Source organism: Cynara cardunculus (genome assembly GCF_001531365.2).
Source record: "Cynara cardunculus var. scolymus isolate 2C chromosome LG 9, CcrdV1, whole genome shotgun sequence".
Lineage (NCBI taxonomy): Eukaryota > Viridiplantae > Streptophyta > Magnoliopsida > Asterales > Asteraceae > Cynara > Cynara cardunculus.
In genome coordinates, this window is record NC_037536.1 from 2,739,767 (window position 1) to 2,760,734 (window position 20,968).

Genomic DNA, 20,968 nt, shown 5'->3' on the forward strand with positions numbered 1-20,968 from the left:
GTAAATCATATTTATATCAACAGACAAAAATTAAAACAAAATATTAAAAAAAAATGTATCTCGTTACCTTATACGAATAACATTCTAGTTATAATTAAGACTTTTAAAGTTTTATGTATAAAAAAAACAATACTTTGTACATTCAAAGTTGTTTTTAACAATTTTTCATAAATGTGATTTACAGGGCAGTATAGATTCAGTATTAATTGACTTTTAGTTTTTTTTTTTTTTTAGGGTGATTGGATTGGTACAAACCGACAAAGCTTTGACCTGGAAATGAAATTGTTTTTTAAGGTTTTTGACGTCGCCACAATCTCAAATCCTTAAAACCCAAACCATCCTGTGAAGAAGACTCTCTCTCTCTCTCTCTCTCTCTCTCTCTCTCTTTTGGTGCCTCAACCATCGATGGCTCGACCACTCGTCATTAGATGCTTCTGAACAGCAATACGGGAGTGAATTTCTCTGGTCGAGCCTCGTAAGCGGTAACTAAATTAGGGTTTTTCATTTTTTAATTGATTCTCTACTTTGCATTCCAGTTTAATTGATCAATCCGACCAACGTCATTCTTGGTTTCTTGGTTTCTTGGTTTCTTCTTGTGTTTATGGTGTACAATTAGGTTACACAACTCTCACTAAACCTGCTTTTCTTAGGCCTTTGTATGATAGATTGAGACCCTGATTTTGATTGTTTGCTATAGGAAGACGCTAAAGATTGGTTGATTTACGCATATACAATGGTTGGGAGCGATTTAGAGTCAAATATAACATTCTAACTTATGATTGGCATATTAACAAACAGTTGGGGTGCGGTTTTGTAAGCATATTTGCTAAACCGCCAAACCAAATGACTGTCAATCATCACAACTTAAAATTGAACCCGGGGGCCGATCTAGAATTTTTGTTGATGGGGGGCGCAATTTAAATTTTGGTCACTTAACCGTCTATCTAGCTCACGTTAACGCATCTTGGAACACTGGTTTTAACAAGTCACGGGCCAAAGATATTAGGTCGGGTCTGTTTGATGTATAGGAACCCAACACCCTTTTTATCCTTCTTGTCAGTATTCATGAGGATGAGGAAGACTTCCTAGTTGAAGTTTGGGAGTGTATAAACCGTAACAATTACCAACTAACAAAAAATAAATCGATTTTCCGGTAGACCCTAACTTAATAAACAAATTTTTTGATTAACTGGACAGCGGATCTCCAAAATTGTCAACATGTTGGGGGGAAAATAAAATTTAAGATTACAAGACAGAAAGTCTCAATTTTGTTGTCTTCTTTTACTGGGGCAACTGCCCCCTACCACCCAAACCTAGATCCACTCATGATTGAACCTATCATTAATTAGAGTACAATGCACAATGCTAACATAACATGTATGACCAATTGTGTACACATTGTTCAATGGGCTCCTGTAATTGGCTGGACTTGCAGTTCTTCATCTCTTTCATACTTTATTTTAATATAACCCATGGTTTATTATACAGTTCACTCTTTGTTGTTCTTTGTTATATGGCTAGTAACGACATGCATATTCTCTATAACTACATGCTCAATAATTGCTCTTTGTCGTCACTTGTCATACGGATAGTAACTTGGTATGTTTTCATGTGTTAATTACGTGAATCAACATATTTCTATATTTGTTTTTACTTTTACAAAATAAATCTATGATGAATGGGAATGAAGCGATTAATCAAAAGCAAGAAAAAAGGAGAGACATTGGATTGGTATGTTAATGTTCAAAAAACCCAAATTGTGATTCTTCATCATCAATCGATCGTTTGACTTGAAGTGAGAATGAGTCTACATATAATAACAATGATATTCTAAATTGCCTCCAACATATGAAGACTCGAAGAGACTAACTGTAAAGTTATTTTGGGCATATGTGTTGTCTTCATTGTTTTGTAAACAGCCTGTTATTATTTTGAGTTGTATGTTACATTTGTTGTAGTCAATAAACAATGCATACCCTGCTTTGCATTCCTGTATTTGTCTATGATATAAATTGAACATATAGGGAAAGAATGAACCATTATTGAATGGGAAGAAATTTGAACTTAATATAATTTGGTAGAGCACAAAAATGTCACTCGTGCCTACTTTACCCAAACAATCAACATGGGCAACCGTTTTCTTAACAACAAGAAGACAACTGCTTGTTTTGACTTTATTCCAACATCATGCAACCTCATGTTTCTCAATGAAACATAATTGTCTTTAGACCGACATCTGTCTTGCCAAGCCCTTCCAACATTCTCAACTCTTGTATGGGTATCTATGAGATTAGGTCACAGCTTCATTGGGTTAACAAGATTTCTAGAAAGGGGGTTATAATCTCTAAATGGAACAGTGGTGGTAGGTGACACCTAGAGCCGGTTAGCCTAGTTTTGTTGGTATTGCAGAAGAAAAATGCTCAGGTGCATGGTCTTATGGTAGTAATTGACAACAGGTTTAAAAGGAATTATGTATAACAACCAGAACTCCGTCATGGTAAATTAGGGAAAGAGGATGATATTGGCATGACACATACTTATATGCACATAAATATATCTGGTGTGAATATAGTAATTGAAGGGTAAATTTGAAAAGGTAATATAGTTATGTATTTTTTGTCAAACATCTAAACCCCACAATATTTTTTAAATATATATTGAAAAATAGGAATATTACTTGGTGAGCAAAGAAAGGCACTATTAATTGAAGATGCTTATATAAAGGCAAGGCTTTATGCAACCTTACCCTTAAGCAAGTGATGAACTCAGTAAAACACTAGTAGTTACATGCTTATTGAGATTATACGGTTCCATAATTGTAATGAGCTGCAGGATATGTGGATCTTTAAACTGAAACTTAATAACTACTGCGCAAATAGTAGTATATGTTAACGTTTACTTTGAAGTGCACAGAACTTTCTTTAAAGTTTTCAAGGTGCTTTAATTTTCCAGTTATTAGGATGTACATTACTTTCTGAAGTAAAAAGATACATGAAGAAAGAAAAAAGCTGCTCAATAACGGGACAACTAGCAGCATTACTTAGATCAGAAACAATAGGTTTACGTATGTCATAATTGGTAGGGTATGTGAGGTTTTTGCATATATGATAAATCTATCTGTTTCTAATCTAGGTAATCCTGCATGCATGTTGCACTATTGTTGAGGAACTTTGTTCTTTCTTGATGGATCTTCATACTACCGGATGTGATCTAGATTTTTCCATCAACTTTAGGAGCATCATATTTGTGTACCTTTGAGATAAAAAAATGAAAACACTTTTGAGATTAAATTTTTGAAGTAGGGTTGTAGGAAGGAGTGTGGGTAGAAATATCGACACAAAGATAGTGAAAATCAATATTGGACAGAATAATAAAGAGGTAGATATAGAAAGATTACATTGCGCTTTTAAGTAGGCATGTAGATTGCACATGATCTATTTAATGGAATAAACTAACAATAATAGGATGTTTGACCTGTTTGGAGAATAAATTATTCAATTGCACTCTCTTACCAGTACAAATGACAGAAGGGACGAAAAAGGCAAATTAAAAACTAGCCTATGGACAATTTCTATACTTGACTCCTAAGTATATTCTAATTCTGGTCAAGGATTTTCAATGTGATAAATATCTATATATATATAATTTATGTCATTTGGAAACTAAAAGGAATTAGAAATGAGAAATGGAAATAACATAGACAAATGTAGAATTCCTTTTGTTCCTTAAAGTAAACAATTATTTTTTTGGATTCTTGTATGATTGTAATCGTCTTTTCTTCTGAAAGACCATAAAATGAAATAACTTTTACTTAACCTATAGTCATCATCTTTTATCATGTATTGTTTGTTTAGATCTAAGGGACTGCTTTAATTTGAAATCTAAGTGATTCTTTCAAGTTGTTTAAGAAAATGATTAACGTATAATTGTACTTGCTTAAAAAAAAGATAAACTATACAAATTGTCCCTGGATTCTATGATACCCTTTATTGGCAGAGACCTTTGGGTTAAATCTTTTAAGCTTCCAGGGATGACTGTACTAATTGCAACATATCACATTTTGTCAAATTTTCAAACACTGGTTACGTTTCTGTCAATGGTTGCCAATACAAATTGTCGATGATATTGTCAACTATCCACTAAATCCTCTACTGTATTATCATTTAAGATCAGTACATCATTCAACTGTAGTCAAAGCATAGAGTCAAATGTTTGCAACTCTTAAGCAATGGAACACGCCACATATTTGTAGTTTTGTATAGCACAAGTTTCATATTATTTAATTAGTTTTACATTCTTAACAAGAGTCTTGGTGTTACCTTTTAGTCTGGCTGAAAAAGAAGGTAATATAGGGGGATCTTGAGTCTGCAACCAAAGAACAACAATAAGACGGAACAGTTCATCCCATCTTGTCCTATGTATTTTTTGTTTATGGCATGCCAAACATGGGACTATTTTTTTTGTCCCATCCTGTCCCATGTAGTCTGCATGCCAAATGCACCCTAAAGAAAGAAAATCATGCAACAAACAAAAAGATGATAGTAGTGCGCCAAAGCTTCTTGGTTTCACAAGGTTTGAGAAGGAATCAAGGAAAGTTTTCGTACAAAGTCTCCTTTTCACAAAAAATAATAGAAAAAAAGGATAATTCTAATATAGTTTTGCTCAGCCATTTGTCAGAGTTCATATTCAACTTTTGCATGTCAAATGAGATGATGTTAACACTAAAGATATAAATAAATAAAAAATTACACCATCAAATTTGGTCTACAGTACCCAAATGCCCAAATGGTGCCTTAAAACATGCACTGGGTGGTGAGGTACAAGTTTTTGTATTTTAAGACATGCACAAAAGTAACATCTAATATGCTTCTTTTGTCGTAATAAACATTGGTTTGGGCAAAAAATAAAATAAAAAATACAATGAACTTAAAAACTTCATCAAGAGTACAGAAGGTAAAAAATAGTAATCCTCTTTCCTTTTCGATACCATATGGATGAAATGCAACCAATAATGTTATGGATAAAGAATTGAGAGTTTGATCATTTGAGCTGTTAATATCATGTGCTTTTGCCCAGGCTTTCATCTGCATAGATAAATATAGTTATAAGAATTATAAGAATATAGACACATGTCAAATGGCAGCATCATGAAGGAAGTGCCTCTTGGTATGCTGACATTGCCACTTTTTTACTTGCGGACTTAAGCCTCATGTGCTAAATGGGCAGCATTTCAAAATATTTCATCATGATAGCAGACAATACTTAAAATGGAGCATGACCAGATTCTGAGAAATGTGTACCAAATAGTGAGATGCAAAGCCTCTTGAAGGAATGCCATGGTTCACATATATTGTTTAGAAAATGATTAGCGTATAATTGAATTTGCTTTAAAAAAGATAAACTGTACAAACTGGTCCTAGATTATTCGATACCCTTTACATTTGCCACTCAACAAATAAATGGATACTTTCAGCCCAAATCATTATGGAAACTGTTATAAGGCAGTTGAATTATTTTAGCCTATTTAAGAGTGATTTTCCCATCTCATACATATGTTGCCCCCTAAATTGTAAAAGTGGACACCCTCATTTTATAACTTCTACAAAACGGTAGATTCTCATATAGTGAGAGTGGACTACTATATTGTCTAGAATGTGGGGACTATTACCTTAAGCTACAAAAGTATGAGTAATGCTAAATTCCGCTACTTTTTCTACCAGTTGTTTTGATGTTGAGAAGTTTTGTCTTTCACGATGGATTTTCTTACTACTTGAAGTCATCTAGTCTCTCCACATGCCTTGCTTGCTACTGGAATTCGGTTTCAGAGTTTGGACTGTGAACTGGATAGGGTATGCACTCTTATAAATTATTTATTTATGAGGAAGTTTGTGTTCTAAACTTCAAGTGAAGGAGTTCAAGATTTAGTCTCGTGTCAGTTCACTATCGAATGCTAAAAATTTAGTTTACCCCTACCCAACCCACCTTAGAAAATCTAGATCTCTCTATCATGGTGATGGTGCTTTTATTTTATTTTATTCTTACACTTGTAGTTTGTCCTTTAATTTATTATGTCATAGTTTGATTGGGCATAATACACTAATTCACTTTTCATTGCAGGTTTTCTCTATCACATCATCAAGAATTGGAGGAGCTTGTCATCGACATTAAATTATTGGAATTACCTATTGATTTTATTCTTAATCTATTCAATTGTTAATTCTTGAAGGCACCATCATGGCGTTGCGAGAAAAGGGTGAGTGACTAACCTTTCATTTGATCTCATCTGCTTCTATATTTGCCAACATTAATTGGCAGACTGGAGATGAGAAGTTATCAGGAAAATGACATTATCAAGGCATAATTTGCGAATTTTTTTTGATTAACCTGGATATCAAACCCGCTATGCGAGCCGACTAATCTCAGGGTGACCACCTGCTTGGCAGATAATTTGCGAATTTTTTTGGCTTAAACATCTCTGACAATGGCTGGGAGTCATCTTTTGAAAAACTTTTGAGAGTTTTGCATGATCCCATCTTCATTACAATCTTTTCCATCACGCCTCGGATGACAGGAGGGTGTCCAAAATATGAACTGCTTGTTTACTCTTTAATCTTTTAATTCTATCCGAAAAACAAGGATTGGAAGGATGGCCACTTTACATTCACATATTTAACTCTATAGCCTAATCCAAGCTGTGCTTATTCTTCGTTCGTCTAAATAGATAATCGATGCCCTTCGCTTCATCTGCACTGGGTGCACGCCAATGGGACCCTCTAATAAGTCTACTGGAATTAACTCGAAAGCTTGACAAAGAAGCGAAAAACCTGCAATGCTCATATATTACCTGAAAAACAAGTGAAGATGCTTTTTTAGCTTTTTTTTGCACTTGTGATATTAGGAGCCTGCTGATATAGCAACTTCATGGTGAACCTACTGTTGTCTACCCCGTTGAAGTATTGACTCATTGATGCATAAGTTTAGTTGCTGAACATTTTCCCAATGTTAATTGGTTCTTCAGCTTCCGTTATATTGCTGATCTAGTCAGATAGTGATGGTGCACATGTATTTGTTCCCTTATTTACTTTGCTTGTTTTTTTTTCTTTGGATAAGAAAAAGTTTGCCGGACGGGCATGATTATGTAGCCATAGAGTTCACCTCATGCTTGTGGACTCTCCAATGAGAGTCGCACCCAAGGCTATTTTATTAGAAATTTATGGCGCCAAGCCTACATAGGTTTTAGGTGAGACAATGCAGAAAATATGATAATCTGATTCTTGGTTTTTCGTTGAAATCTGTGGAGCTGCAGATGGATCATTTTGCTATTGATTTTGAGAAATTGTGAGTTACTTTAGGGTTATTTATGCCTGAAAATGTCAGTCTTCAATTGAATTAGAGTTCTTTTTGTCTTGAAAGTTGTACTAATTCCCCTTACACAGTCTTTAATTGACTCGGGTAGTATATTCATAGTCTATACTTGCCTCATTTTTAATAAATGACAAGGTAGTCAAGGCTGTTTTAAGATTTTTAAATGCATTGTGATGTGGAACAACAATGATAAAGAAAACAAGAAATTTTAGACAGGAAAATTACTAAAGTTTGAAGGTACTGAACTAGGGACCGTAGGATGAGTAGGATCTCCTGAAAGATGGACTTAAGATTGAATCACATAGTCAAAAAGAATTACCGGTTTTTTCAATCACTTGGTTCATAATAGAATAGATGATGATAACTTGACATTTCATTACTTCATATAGGGAGCAGAACCCTAATCACAATTGGGAATTGAGATGATGTACCCTTAAGAAGTAAATATAATTTTAACCCTTCTTAATGCTAGTTATGGCAGGTATATGCAAGCAAACCATTTAATTAAACATTAGTTAAAAAAGTAAATACCAAATAAACTATTACCCCAGCAGCCATTAGATGGCTTTTAGCCAAGTTGTTTGTTTCCTGTTCACACCATACTGATATCAAGGAGGGGCACCAAGGAACATGGCAGATAACCGGTCACATATTGTGAAGGAAAGCTAATGATGGGAAAAGTGGACGTCTTTGAATGGGAGAATGAGGTGGAATAATGTAAAAAGAGAGAACGAATTGTATTTGTGTTTTCTCTTCTTAGTGTCCCGTAATTTTATACTTCTTTTTGGGCTTGGTGCTCCCTCTCCTATCTACCTATTATTTTTTTTCTCTGTCGCTTTATGTACTATAAGTCTTCTCCTTTTCCTAAATATACTTTTATGATTTTTTTCTTTTTCCCGGGTATTGGGAAAGCTATCATCATGTTTGTGGTCTTTTTTTTTTCTTTCTTTATGCTAAATTCAAATTTAACACTTCATATATTTATGCTTCAATAGTTTTACCTTTTTCTTCTTTAATGTCATATTTCAACTATGTTACACTGATTTTGTTACATGTATATTTAGAATGCTTGGTTTTTTTATTCATATAACCTTTTAGAAATCTATGAAAATAACATAAGCAAATGTAAGGATATGTAAAAAATCATGCTTCTTTTAACAACATTCTTTATGGTATATGATAAAGGTTTTTCTGGGTCACATGGTTTTGATCTATTCTATATGTCAGGCGTCCAAAACACTTGACTGTTTGTTATACTTTTATTTTATTTGGTTTTACAGGACCTTATGATGAGGAAGAGGATTGGCAGGGTATGTGAGGTTTCATGCATCTTTCAACATTTTGTTTTTAACTTATTTCTACTTCTTTTGGTTGGTCAAATATAGTCTCACGTTCTCAAATCTTCTCTTCACGACGTGTTCGAGAAAAAAAGGAAGTATGAGGAGTTTGTATAAGAACCATCTTTTTCAATCTCTGAAGTCATGTAATGTTTAACACATATAATGGCGTTGCCTAGTGAATATTTATCGATATATAAAACCAAACCAAACAAACCTAGTATTTTCCGTTTGGAGGTAGGGTCTGAAGGGGTAAGTGAATTGAGGTTGTTTTCTCATGGCTTGCAAGAAAGGTTTGGTAGAAGATATAGTAAGCACAACTATAAGCCACACATTTGGAACTTTTTAAGACAAAATGAAAATAGAAAGCCAAGAGCCTATCTATCTAGCTACCAAAGAAACTATTCTTTCTATCAAAAGGTACCAACCCTCACCGAAACTCACCCTCTACATTGCATTACTACAAGTAATTCACTATCCTAATCCACTGCCTCTAAGAACTCTTATCTAAGATCATGCCCTCTAAGAAATACTTACACCTCCATATTCAACCTCAACCGCTCATTCCAGGTTCTCCTCAGCCTACCTTGCCTCCTCACCCTTTGATTGTGATTCTCTCCACCCTCCTAATGGGTGATGAGTGCAGTCTCTTACGGACACACCCAAACTACCTCAATCTTCCCCCTCTTTGTTTGTCCGATTTAGACTCAACCATAGCTTAGCTAGAAACACCTCACTTGGTATCCTATCCAACATAGTTTTGCCCTACTCGTATCTGATAAAACCCATTGAGCCAAATCTTCTTCATGTAGAACTTGCTTGATTTAGATCGGGAAAATCGTGGCGACATGGGGGTGAAAAAAAGGAAAGGGAGGGATGGGGTTTCTCTCGCTTTTGGAAGTATGCCAACAAAGTTCATTCTAAGCCAAGATCGAACTCTCCATAAGATTCATAGTTTCATTACTTATAGCTTCTTTGTTCGGAGTTTTTGATCTAAAAAGGAGCAATATAATAGATAGCAATTTCGCTATTTTTACGTATGAAGGCAAAAAAGGAATGGACCCTTTGATTACCATGAATCACTTTTGTACCCACGATTAGATATAGTAAGGGACCCTAGCCTAATAAGGTTTTTTTGCCAAAAAAGCCTTATGGGATTTCAATTGAGATACCTGAAGAAGGTATTCGTTGGTTCTCAGGTTTCTCCAGTCTCAAAATCCTTGGTATTCGTTGGTTCTGAGGTCTGTCACAAGTGTCAACGTCCTCTTTTATGAGACTCCTATTGTTAACTCTTGTGCTTTCTTCATTGCCTAACACTCCAGCTCATACGATATAGTTGGTTTGATGGTCATTCTATATAATTTTCGCTTTTATATAATTTTCCCTTTAGCTTTAACCATTAAGCTTTAATGGAACTTATGTGTCGCACAAAACTCTTGTTGCTGTCCTCCTCTCTAGCCAACGCCTTTATGCGATCTGCAACGTCCTTCTCAACCTATCCTTTTTTAATGATAGATCTGAAGTACTTGAAGCTTTCTTTTGGGGAACTATATAGTCCAAAATATATTCCATGTAAACTTTAAATAGGTTTAAAGAAGCTACATGCATACAATAATATGTGGGGAACTAATCCATAGTTGCTTCCATGTGCATCTTTGTTCATCTAAAATCCAATTTTGATTCTATAAGTTTCACTATGCATCGTAAGGTTTACCTACTGGACTGTTTTTCAGTAGGTACAAGAGAGAATAGCTGAAAAGATTAACCAGTTGTAGATCAAACCAAATGAATTGTTCATGGGCTTGTTGAAATATTAGATTTAGTAATGATATTTTAATCAAATTTCTATGTTTGAAATTTTGTAAGATGCAAGGTAAAATTTGTTCCCCAGATATTATAATGTGTAGCCATTATTTTTCCCTTAATGAGCCGGCTTATATTTTTTAGTTAATAATTCTTTTGCTGATATGCCTTTGATTTCAGTCCTCTTAAAGAAAGCAGAGAAGTTTGAATTAAAGGAATTGCAGAGGATTATCGTGAAACGGGAGCAATTACTTGTACTAGGGAAACTACTTAATGATGCTTATGTAATTCGTAGGCCCAAGCCAAGTGAATATGAACATCGGAAAGATCTGATTCGAGTTTTTAATGAAATAGCAAAGGAAATATATGGTATCCTCTCCCGCCTACTCTACTATTACTTTCAATTTCAATTACTTGTATGCAAACAAAAGCTTCTATATTCACTATAGCAAGTAATTGTTTCTTAATTGAACTTGACTTGTTTGGTTAAACATGAGGAGTCGATTTTCATGTGATTCAACTATTTCCATACTCTAGAAGTGGTAAATCTATTTGTCTCTAATGCAGGCAATTCTACTGGTTTCCCTGTTGTCGAGGCATTTGGTTCTTTCTCGATGGACCTTTTTACCACCGGTAGTGATCTAGATCTCTCCATCAACTTCAGAAGTAGTTCACTTGTGTTCCCTCGAGATCAGAAGATTAAGACACTTCGGAAGTTTGCAAGAAAGTTCTATGCACTTCAAAGTAAACTTTTATTTATACCAGTCTTTGCATTTTGTTTATTAAATTTTCATTTTTTGGGATCCAGATATCTTAATACTCGTTACAATTATGAAATCTTATCATCTCAATAAGCATGCGTCTATTGCTTTATGCTCTTAACTCTGTCACTTATTTTAGGGTTCAGTTACAAGAATTTGCATATTCTTACCAGCACTTTGGATGAATAGAGCCTTCATTTGCCTACTGAATAATCTCTCATTTTTCATTGTATGTATTTTAAAAACTACTTTATGTTTGGAAATTTGAAGTGAATATATAACTAAATAAAGTTTTGAAATCCACCATTGGATTACTATATTCAAGGCTTTGCAATTCATAGCAAATGATAGTTATGTGCGTAAAAACACAGATATAAATCATACAATATCTCCATTATCATCATTTTTTTCTAGTTTACTTAAAGTCTATGATGCTGCTTGTTATAGAAACATGTAATTGTAAGTTAGAACGTCAACATGGTAATTTCTGGAGAAAAATATATCCTGCATGATGAATGATTGAATAGGGCTTGTGGAGTGAGCCAATTGTAGGTCCGACCCATATGTGCCTTGTGGTGAGGCTATCCGTAAACACTATTTGTGTAACAAACCAGCCAAAGGCTCTTCAAACATGCCTTTTTCCAATTAAAAGCAAACATTGTTGGCCCAATGGCACCACCATCACTTGGTAACCTCTTCATGTCTCATAAGAGGGGTGTGTGTTTTTTTTTGTTTAACCAATCAAAGCATATACCCAACAACATCAATAAACAACTAGACGGAGTTTTGTGTTTAAATAAATGATTTATTATGAGCCACATCACAACCCGGTCCTCATGGGTGCATTTGGTATGCAGACAGGACTAGACGAGATGCGATTAAAGTGAGGTAGGCGGATGAAAGAATTGTGCGAGGTTTTAGGGTGTTAGTTTGACATGGCTAGTTTGGTAATTTACAATCTTGTCTCATTTAAACAATGCATTTATGTCCTACTCAATCATGTGTCTTCCCAGTTTAAATGTCTTGCCAAACATGGACAAGTTTCTTGTTTTGTCCCGTCCCTGGCTTGAGTACCAAATGCATACACACCCTGTATAAACTTATACAGTCGTAACCGATTTTGGTGCATGTCAACATTCAATCTTGATGTATGATGAAATAAGATATAGTTCACCAAGCAAGGTGGCAGTAAATGCATTTCTAAGAACTTATATATATTACATGGCTTACGTATTATATGTGCTACTTGTTTATGACCTTTTGTGCTATAGATGGAGGTCATGTTCGTGGTGTCCAACCCATCATGAGTGCTAAGGTGCCAATCCTCAAGGTTGTTGATGCTGGAACCGGTGTCGAATGTGACCTTTCAGTAGAAAACAGGGATGGAATTTCGAAGTCCGCTATTATTCGTTTCATTACTTCGATAGATGAAAGGTTTCAAAAGCTAAGTTTCTTGGTACGTTTATATCAATTGCTCCAGTAGAGTTATAGACTTTGTTAACTTTAATAAAACATGGCCTCGGCTCTCGTATCTTAACTAGAAGTGTAAGCGGTTTTGTTGGGTCGGTTTTAGCTAAAACCATGAAGGAACCATGCCTTTCGAGAACCTACATTTTTAGACTGAACCAAACCAGTCAGTTTGGTTTGGTTCCATGGTTTAAATAATTTCTTATTTATTATAAGCAAAATTGACTTGTATTAGTTTCATAAAAGATTTTAATACAAGATAATGATGAAATGGTATTACAAAAAGTTATGGTTTCCTTTTTTGGTATATATAAAACAGGACTGCTGTTGATCATAAATAACATTGGTTTAGTTTAGCAATGAAATTGTTAAAAAATACAAGATTGTTAATCATAAATAACTGTGCTATCCTAGAAAAACCAAGCGGGGCTGATCAATATGGGTTGGTTCATCCTGATTTTGCGCTTTGGCAATTTGGACTTGCATTCCTTATCATAACTTAGATCATCATGATTATTGCATGCTTTTTTTGGTTTTCCGATAGGTGTTCTAAAAAGTTGAAAATAGTGATTCGTGAAGGTTGGTATTGGGACTTGGGAAAAACTCTGATTCAAAGAAACCGACACTTGGTTTCTAATTAGGATGGTTTAACAAGGATAGACACTCGATAAGTCTATTCCATTCATTTTATTTCGTTCTCCTTTTTTATTTTATTTTTGTCTTTTTCCATGATCATAGGGTAAATGAGCATGAGAGCAGAAAATGCAAGAAAACTGGCTAATACGAATGCAATAATTCATAAATGTATAGGGCATACTTATGTTTGCTTAAAATATTTTATTTTGCAATACGGCTTCATTTGTTGTGTGTCTATATTCTTATATATCTTTGAATTATATTTATCTATGCAGATGAAAGCCTGGGCAAAAGCACATAACATTAATAGCTCAAAAGATCGAACATTGAACTCTTTATCGATAATATTATTGGTTGCATTTCATCTGCAGGTATGGTACAGAAAAAGAAAGAGAATTACTATTTTTTATCCTCTCAACTCTTGATAAACTTTTATAGGTGATTGTATTTTTTTATTTTTGCTCAACCGATTCTTATTACAAGAAAAGAACTTATTAGTAGTTACTACTTACCACACACAATTTGTGCATGTCTTAAAGTACAAAAAGTTGTCTCTCCAGGCTCCATCCATAATGCATGTTTAAAGGCACCATTTGGCATTCGGGTATTGTACGCCAAATTTGTGCAATTTTGTTAATAGTGTAATTTTTTAATAATAATGTTAGCGTTTATAATCTCATTTGACATGCAAAAGTTGAATATGAACTCTTTCACAAACGGCTGATCAAAATTGTGCTGGAATTGTTCTTTTGAAACCAAGAAGCCTTGGCCCATTGCTATCATCTTTTTGTTTGTTATTTATTTTATTCTATAATTATGCAATACTGCCTTATTACCGTGCTTTGGTTGCAGACTCGTGAGCCTCCCATTTTACCTCCATTTTCTGCCATTCTAAAAGGTAACGGCAAGACTATAGTTAAGTACTAGAACTGATTGAATAATATGAAATTTGTGTATGCAAAACTGAATAAATGTGGTAATTTTTATTGGTCATGCATACATTGTTTTAACATGCGCATTCCATTGTGTAAATTTTGCAAACTTTTAGTCAAATGATTTAGTGTTCATAATGATAATACAATAGAAGATTTAGCGGGCTCTTTAACGGATGTTAATTTCTAATGAGTTGTATTTTAGTCTTATTCTGTTTATTTTATTTTATTTTTTCTACTAATAAGTCTAATAATTTATTAAATATAAAATAAGATGTAAAGTAACCTATATCATTAACAATTTGTATCGGCAACCATGGAAAGAATCGCAACCATTGTTTGAAAATTTGTCAAAATGTGAAATGCTTATGAATTTTTCTTTTTAACGGATTATATGGTCTATAAGGGGTATTCCTTCCATCCTAAAATATTGATTATTGGTCAAATATTTGTAATACCTCTCATTGGTGACAATATTGTGGATTCTATTGGATCAAAGCCAATGATACTGATATTTTGTATGTAGTGACTATTAATGGGTATAGAAGTAATTTCGGGTTTTAGAACTTTTCCTGAAAAAGAGATGTATTTATTTTGAGACATTTCCGAAAGGAAATTCTTGTATATATCACAGATGGAACAAAGTAATACATTTTTGAATCTTTGCATGTCTTTTTCCATCTCCTTGTACACATTATTAAGAGTAAATCAGTTTTCTTTATTGAGGTACTCATGCTCTTTAGCCTTTATTTTGGCATGAGAATTTTGTAGATGGCGAGGATCTTGCTTCTGTGAAGAAATCAGTTAGAAACTTCCAGAACTACGGTGTAAGAAATACAGAATCATTAGGTGAACTGTTCGTATCATTTTTAATCCAGGTAATATCGTTGAATAACCTTGTTGGCAACCAACATCCACTACTTTTTACAGCAAGCGTCTTGTTTTATTAGTTGAATGACCTTTTAACCATTATTTTTTAAATCCTTGACCTTCTGACAAGTTTCTAGTCATTCTTGCGTAAGGAAAAGACATTTTTCCAATTAAGCAGCGGCATTCTTAAAACTTGTGGAAACCTGGAAGGTCGTGGATTTAAAAAAAAAAACTATCAGGTCATTTGACCAAAAAACTTGTTATTTTACATGCTTAAATATTGTAGTTTCATACTTTAATTGGTTGCAGCTAGCATCTGTCGAAAAGCTTTGGCCCAAAGGTCTTTGTGCGAGTCCATATCAAGCACATTGGACATCTAAAACATGGGATACTAAAATAGCCAGCATGAGTGTAAGTACAACCATTGTAACATGTCATGTTGCTGAAGTATTTACTTTATTTACATTTTTTGATTTAAATTTTATCAAGGATCTTAAAGTGGCCGCTTATGATTCCGCTACAACTCTACAGGTTGAGGATTTCACAGACCGAACCCAAAATGTCGCCAGGGCTGTAGGGAAATCGGAAGTCGAAGAAATCTACAAGTGCATACACCTTACCATTCGTAATCTTGCTTCCTTCATGAGTGGTGAAATCCAAGAATCAGAGTTAAAAAGAGCGTTGTTTGGCATTGATAAAACTCTCCATCATCCTGTTCATGCAAAGCCAAATGTACAGCCAGTAACGATCTTGAAACGCAGAGAAAACTTGGGAACAAATCGGCACGTTATGGCTCCTAACCGTGTGTTGGAACCAAGAGCTACTCAAGGTTGGGCAACAAGGCCACCTTCGTTGGGCTACTGGGATGGAACACAACGTCGATCCATGACTACAGGCCCGGATACTTCATGGGTGGAGCAGCCGTTTGACCATCAGTCAACCAAAAGAATGAGGGCTGCAGAGGGTGTGCAAAGAACCCAAGGTTGGGGATCAGCTTATGGAGGACCTGGGTGGAGTCAAGGCTGGGGAGGTGCATCTACTGTTGGCTGGGGTGGGACCCATGGAGCTGCTTCCATGCACAACCCGCGTAAAAGGTCACAAGAGATGCAGCCTGCAAAGGACCCTTGGGGAAGAACACTTCTACACCCTCCAGCTGGTAATTATTATGCAACACCGAGTTAATAAAACCAAAACTGCATAAGCACTAATTTTAGTATTCAATGATGGCTGATTGTCGGATTCGAAACAGCCACTCTACTCTTTGACACTCTCTGGGTAGAGGACAACGCTGCATACTTCCCACCCTCCTAGAACCCACCTATGGGTGGGTTATAATGGGCTTGTATGGTTTGGTAATGCTTGCAGGTTATAGCTCATGCTTTTAGTAAAGAATCCAAATATTTTTTGATAGGCAAAACCGGGTAAGAGTCTTCTCTTTCACTTATCCAGTAAGATTCTAAGTTCTTGCATTGCTCACTTGGTAATGTAAGTGACACCTGGTGAGCACTTACCCGATAAGCATTTGGTAAAAAGCCCCTTAGTTCTATTATTATTCTATTTTTTATTTTTTTTTCTAAATTAAAACACAATCATGACTCTTACCCATCAAATTTGAAAGTAGATACAATGACTTAAAGTTTCCTTCACAAAGATGATGTTTGTCCACGAGGACTCCTCGTTTCTACACGGGTCATATGCGGGGTTTCTTTGACTCGAAGACACGGTTTGTTTGGTTTAACTGGTGGTGGTAGTCTTGTAACTTTTTTTCCCTACAGGAAATTCATCCATGCATGGTCCACCATTTCGTTGAGACTCAAGTTCCAAACGAGGATGTGTGCAGAACGGCCAACCAGATTTCACATGTGCATGGTTTTTGTAGAGTTGCTACATCAGGTTCGTTCATATTTAATTTTCTGGTAGCAATGCTAGTGATAGTTGTTTATAGTAGTGTTTTATGGTGTCAAAATTCCAGTGTTTGATTAATTGATAACTCATAAGCTAAGCATTGAGTTTTGAGCTGATAACAGCGACACCATCTGTATCGAACCACACTAGCAGTTTTTGAATCCAAAAATTACATAAACCATTTAATGAGGGGTTAATTACTAGCCTAGCCAATTAATTAGAGGGTCTATCACATTTTGAAGCAATGTATGCATAACCACTAAAGATCACCATATATTTGTTGTCTTATATTAAACAAGTCTTACGAGGGAGGATTAGATGAGATCATGGTTAAAATAAGAGAATGGTAGAATAGCCTAATCACATGCGATTACTTAGGTCGTGCATAATCACGTGTTTTTACATGCGAGTTTAGTGAGAATTCATATGTGAATGTTTTCTTATTTGATCACTGTTCAAGGCTTTGGTATATCGTAATGTTTAGGATTGTTAGATAGATAAATGTTTTATAAGATCGATCCACCGAGTGTGTGATTCCATTATATTGGTAGATCTTGGTTTTAAAAAGCGCGATGCGGTCCGATGCATTAAGGGTCCCAGAAGCCGATGCGTGATGCTTATGCGCTCGCATCACGCACGTGATGCGCCCGATATTCACAAAATATTCATAAATTAATTCTACGTATCAATTTCTACCGTAAAAATACTTACCTATCAAAATACTTCATTTATAACATAAAGTAGTTAAAAAAGTGGCATTAGAATCTTAAGAAGTTCGTTTTCTACTTCTTTGCTGGTTGTCGAGTATCGACAACAACTCACGCCACGTTTTAATTGATATGTGATGCTAGGTCTCTCACAGTGCGACTTCTACTTCTTCGATGTCGGCTTCTTCTATTAGGTCTCTCACAGTCTCACGTTCTATTTTACTTAACTAAGAAGTTCAACTAAAAAGCCCAACTAAAAACTGCAAAAGGGAGCCCAAAAATGCAGCATACATGATGCGTTGATGCATAAGTGATGCACGCATCGTGTGATGCGTAGGTGATGCGAGCGCATCATGGAATCGCAACGCATCAGACCCTTTGATGCGTTTTCTTCAGCGCATCACAGCGCATCGCACATCACAGCGCATTATGCGCTTTTTTTTAAACCAAGTGGTAGATAATTCTAAATGAGAATTAATTAAATTCATAACCTTTTGGTATGTGGCAGAATGTTTTTAAAATTGAGATTTTAATAAAATCTATGACCTTCCTAGCCTATTAAAAGATCATATTAATTAGGTCATAGATTTAATTAAAATCCCATTTAAGGTTATCTATACTATATTATAAAGCATCTGATGAAAACTCTTAAAAACCATTTTTTATGCATGAAGTGCATATTATTTAAAATTCAAAATTACAAGTAAATTTTACATAAGTACAATTTATTAAAGCTCTATTTTTAAATTCGTGTAACTAACTGTAGATAAACATAATCAAATACAAGATAAACATCTTATTTTAAATATAAAAACTCTAAAATATAATTAGGATAATTATTGATATATCAACTATGTGGGCATAATATGTATTCATAAATGTGGAGAACTATGTCTGCATAGTACGTGTTCACATATATGGAGATGTGATTAGAATATTCGTTTACAATAGGTTCAATATTTGTAAAAAATTATTCATATTGAATCTGCATAATGTGTTATTCTGTTCATATAATAAATTTAGGCATGTGTTTATGAACCATGAACACTTGTTCACACATGAACAATTCCCATAAATATTGAATACTTGTTCACACATGAACCATGAACTAAAAAAAGTTGTAGAAGAATATGGTGTTAGGGGTCTTGTTGTCGGTTTCGATTCAATGACGAGAGTAATTACCAATTTCATTAATGGGTAGTTAAAATCTTTTCCCAAAATACCTCCTGTTAACATTGTTTACTTATGTTATCTTGTATATGTGTGTAGTTATTTACATTTTATGTCATAAATGATCTTAGCCACAAATTTCAAGATCAATTGATAAGATTGATTTACAAAGTTAACATCATATATTTGTGTTAACAAATAAACTCACCCGTATAAACACACACATACATATATACATGCACGCGTACACACACACACACACATATATATATATATATATATATATAGAGAGAGAGAGAGAGAGACGTGGGTTTAATTTGATGAATATATATGATTTTATAAAAGTTTTAATTATTTTCTAATGTAAAGTATTAATTATAATTAATGAACCCTAGTTATCTTTTATAAATATTCAAATCATAATAAATGAACTCTCATTATTTCCATAAATATTTCAATTGATTAGGTTGTGTAAATATGATGAGGTGCATTTGAAACTGCTGGTTCCGAAAGGGATGATAATAAATAGACAAGTAATTGTAGAAGGGGGGGGGGGTTTAATACAATTACACACAGGATAGCAAGGGAATAAAAAAGAATAGTCGATTGCCTTAAGAATGCATTTAATAATCTTTCAAAAAGCCAGTAGTATGCATGGGAGATGCACACTACCTTTTATACAATCTTCAGCATTAAATGCATTGGGACACTTGTCACCTGAGGATAAGAAGGCAGAGGTTGGCTTGACCATTGTTGATATCTCATTTTCATCATACACAGCGTGCATACAACACTGTTAATGCATATACAAACTTTTGCAGAGATATGGTCAGTCTGTACAAAGATCTTTGGATGGATTACAAACAGCTACTCATCAATCTTCGGTCCATGAAGATCTTCAATCTTGGGTCCATGAAAATCTTCAATCTTTAGTCCATGAAGATCTTCAATCAATCGGTTTGTAGCTTCAAAATATTTTCAATCTTCATTTCAGCTACTCAGAAGTCTTGGTGTGTATATTAGACAAGTGATCCACAACACCGCCTCGGTGACCTTCTGTTTACACATCGGCTAGTCTTCGATTTTGCCAATGGCTTAAGTATGTACCAAGAAACCAATAACTACTAAGTGTTGCTAAGGTAGAAGAACAGATCGATGGGTCATCACCAAATAAATAGGTCACCCAACAACCTTCCCCTATTTGATGACATAAATACTTAGAAAAAAAATAAATACTAGAGATACAAACTCTAAATTTCTTTTGAGAGGAAGAACTTATAAATTCTGTGACCCATGTACATATTCTTTTTGCGTTCTTTTCTTTTTTTATTTTTTTATTTTTTTTAAACTGTAAACGTATATACAAAACAAATAATGAATCAGAAATAAACAAATAAAGAATAAAAAAACTTGAAGTAAATACTGAAATATCAAATGCTTTTAAATTAGACAACGAATTTAAATACTTACAATGAAGAAAGTAGTTTAAGAAGAAAAAGTCACATAGAAAAGCTACCAGTCATCATCTACTTCCATAACATCTGTATTATCGACTGCAAGAACATCTCTTTTCTTTAGTTCATCCGAGATCAGCGTATAGAAGACTCTTCGGCTTCACCAATTTTGATTATACCGAGTATCACGCGTAGAAGCTGAGAATCAGCTATAGGTATCTCAGAAGCTCGGAAAAATCAAAAGCAACTACTCGCGTCCCAGAAGAATATTTCATGCTCAGGAGTGGACAAGATAGTTCCATCTGGATGACAATCATTTGTAGAAAGGGTAAGATCAAGAAGTGAGACATTAGAGGCCTTACCTTCGTTCGATAATTTCTGAATCAGAGAGTCTTGTTTCTTGATGAACTGAGAGGCAGAAGCAGAGTTAGAAAAGCCACCTTTATTCAACATTTGCTTGAGAGAGGAGAGTTGTGGAGAGGAAGACAGCTTGTAGTGCATCTTGATCATTTGTATCTTTTTCAGAAGGCGATACAAGTCACCCAAGACAAATTCTCTGTA

At 34.6% G+C, this 20,968-nt stretch overlaps 1 protein-coding gene across 6 annotated transcripts; it reads left to right on the forward strand.

Moving 5' to 3' along the window:
* The first annotated feature begins 380 nt into the window (after positions 1 to 380).
* Positions 381 to 17,258, forward strand: LOC112517923 (protein HESO1-like). Of its 6 annotated transcripts, XM_025125344.1 has the most exons (13): positions 381 to 482; positions 5,721 to 5,849; positions 6,118 to 6,253; positions 8,646 to 8,675; positions 10,686 to 10,874; positions 11,073 to 11,249; positions 12,538 to 12,722; positions 13,645 to 13,740; positions 14,222 to 14,267; positions 15,073 to 15,179; positions 15,481 to 15,582; positions 15,703 to 16,327; positions 16,947 to 17,258. In XM_025125344.1, the coding sequence occupies exons 3-13, from the start codon at positions 6,235 to 6,237 to the stop codon at positions 16,979 to 16,981; spliced, it is 1,611 nt and encodes a 536-aa protein (XP_024981112.1). In that variant the 5' UTR covers positions 381 to 482; positions 5,721 to 5,849; positions 6,118 to 6,234; the 3' UTR covers positions 16,982 to 17,258. The 6 variants fall into 6 exon arrangements, with proteins under 6 accessions (XP_024981112.1, XP_024981111.1, XP_024981116.1 ...); XM_025125343.1 differs by lacking the exon at positions 5,721 to 5,849; XM_025125348.1 differs by lacking the exon at positions 5,721 to 5,849 and having other exon boundaries at positions 10,801 to 10,874.
* Positions 17,259 to 20,968: the final 3,710 nt, after the last annotated feature.

Bases quoted from the DNA above. Each gene is read 5' to 3' on its own strand.
- LOC112517923 (XM_025125344.1), top strand. The intron at 14,268-15,072 runs GTAACGGCAAGA...AGAATTTTGTAG, and splicing joins ATTTTCTGCCATTCTAAAAG to ATGGCGAGGATCTTGCTTCT. The intron at 16,328-16,946 runs GTAATTATTATG...TTTTCCCTACAG, and splicing joins ACTTCTACACCCTCCAGCTG to GAAATTCATCCATGCATGGT.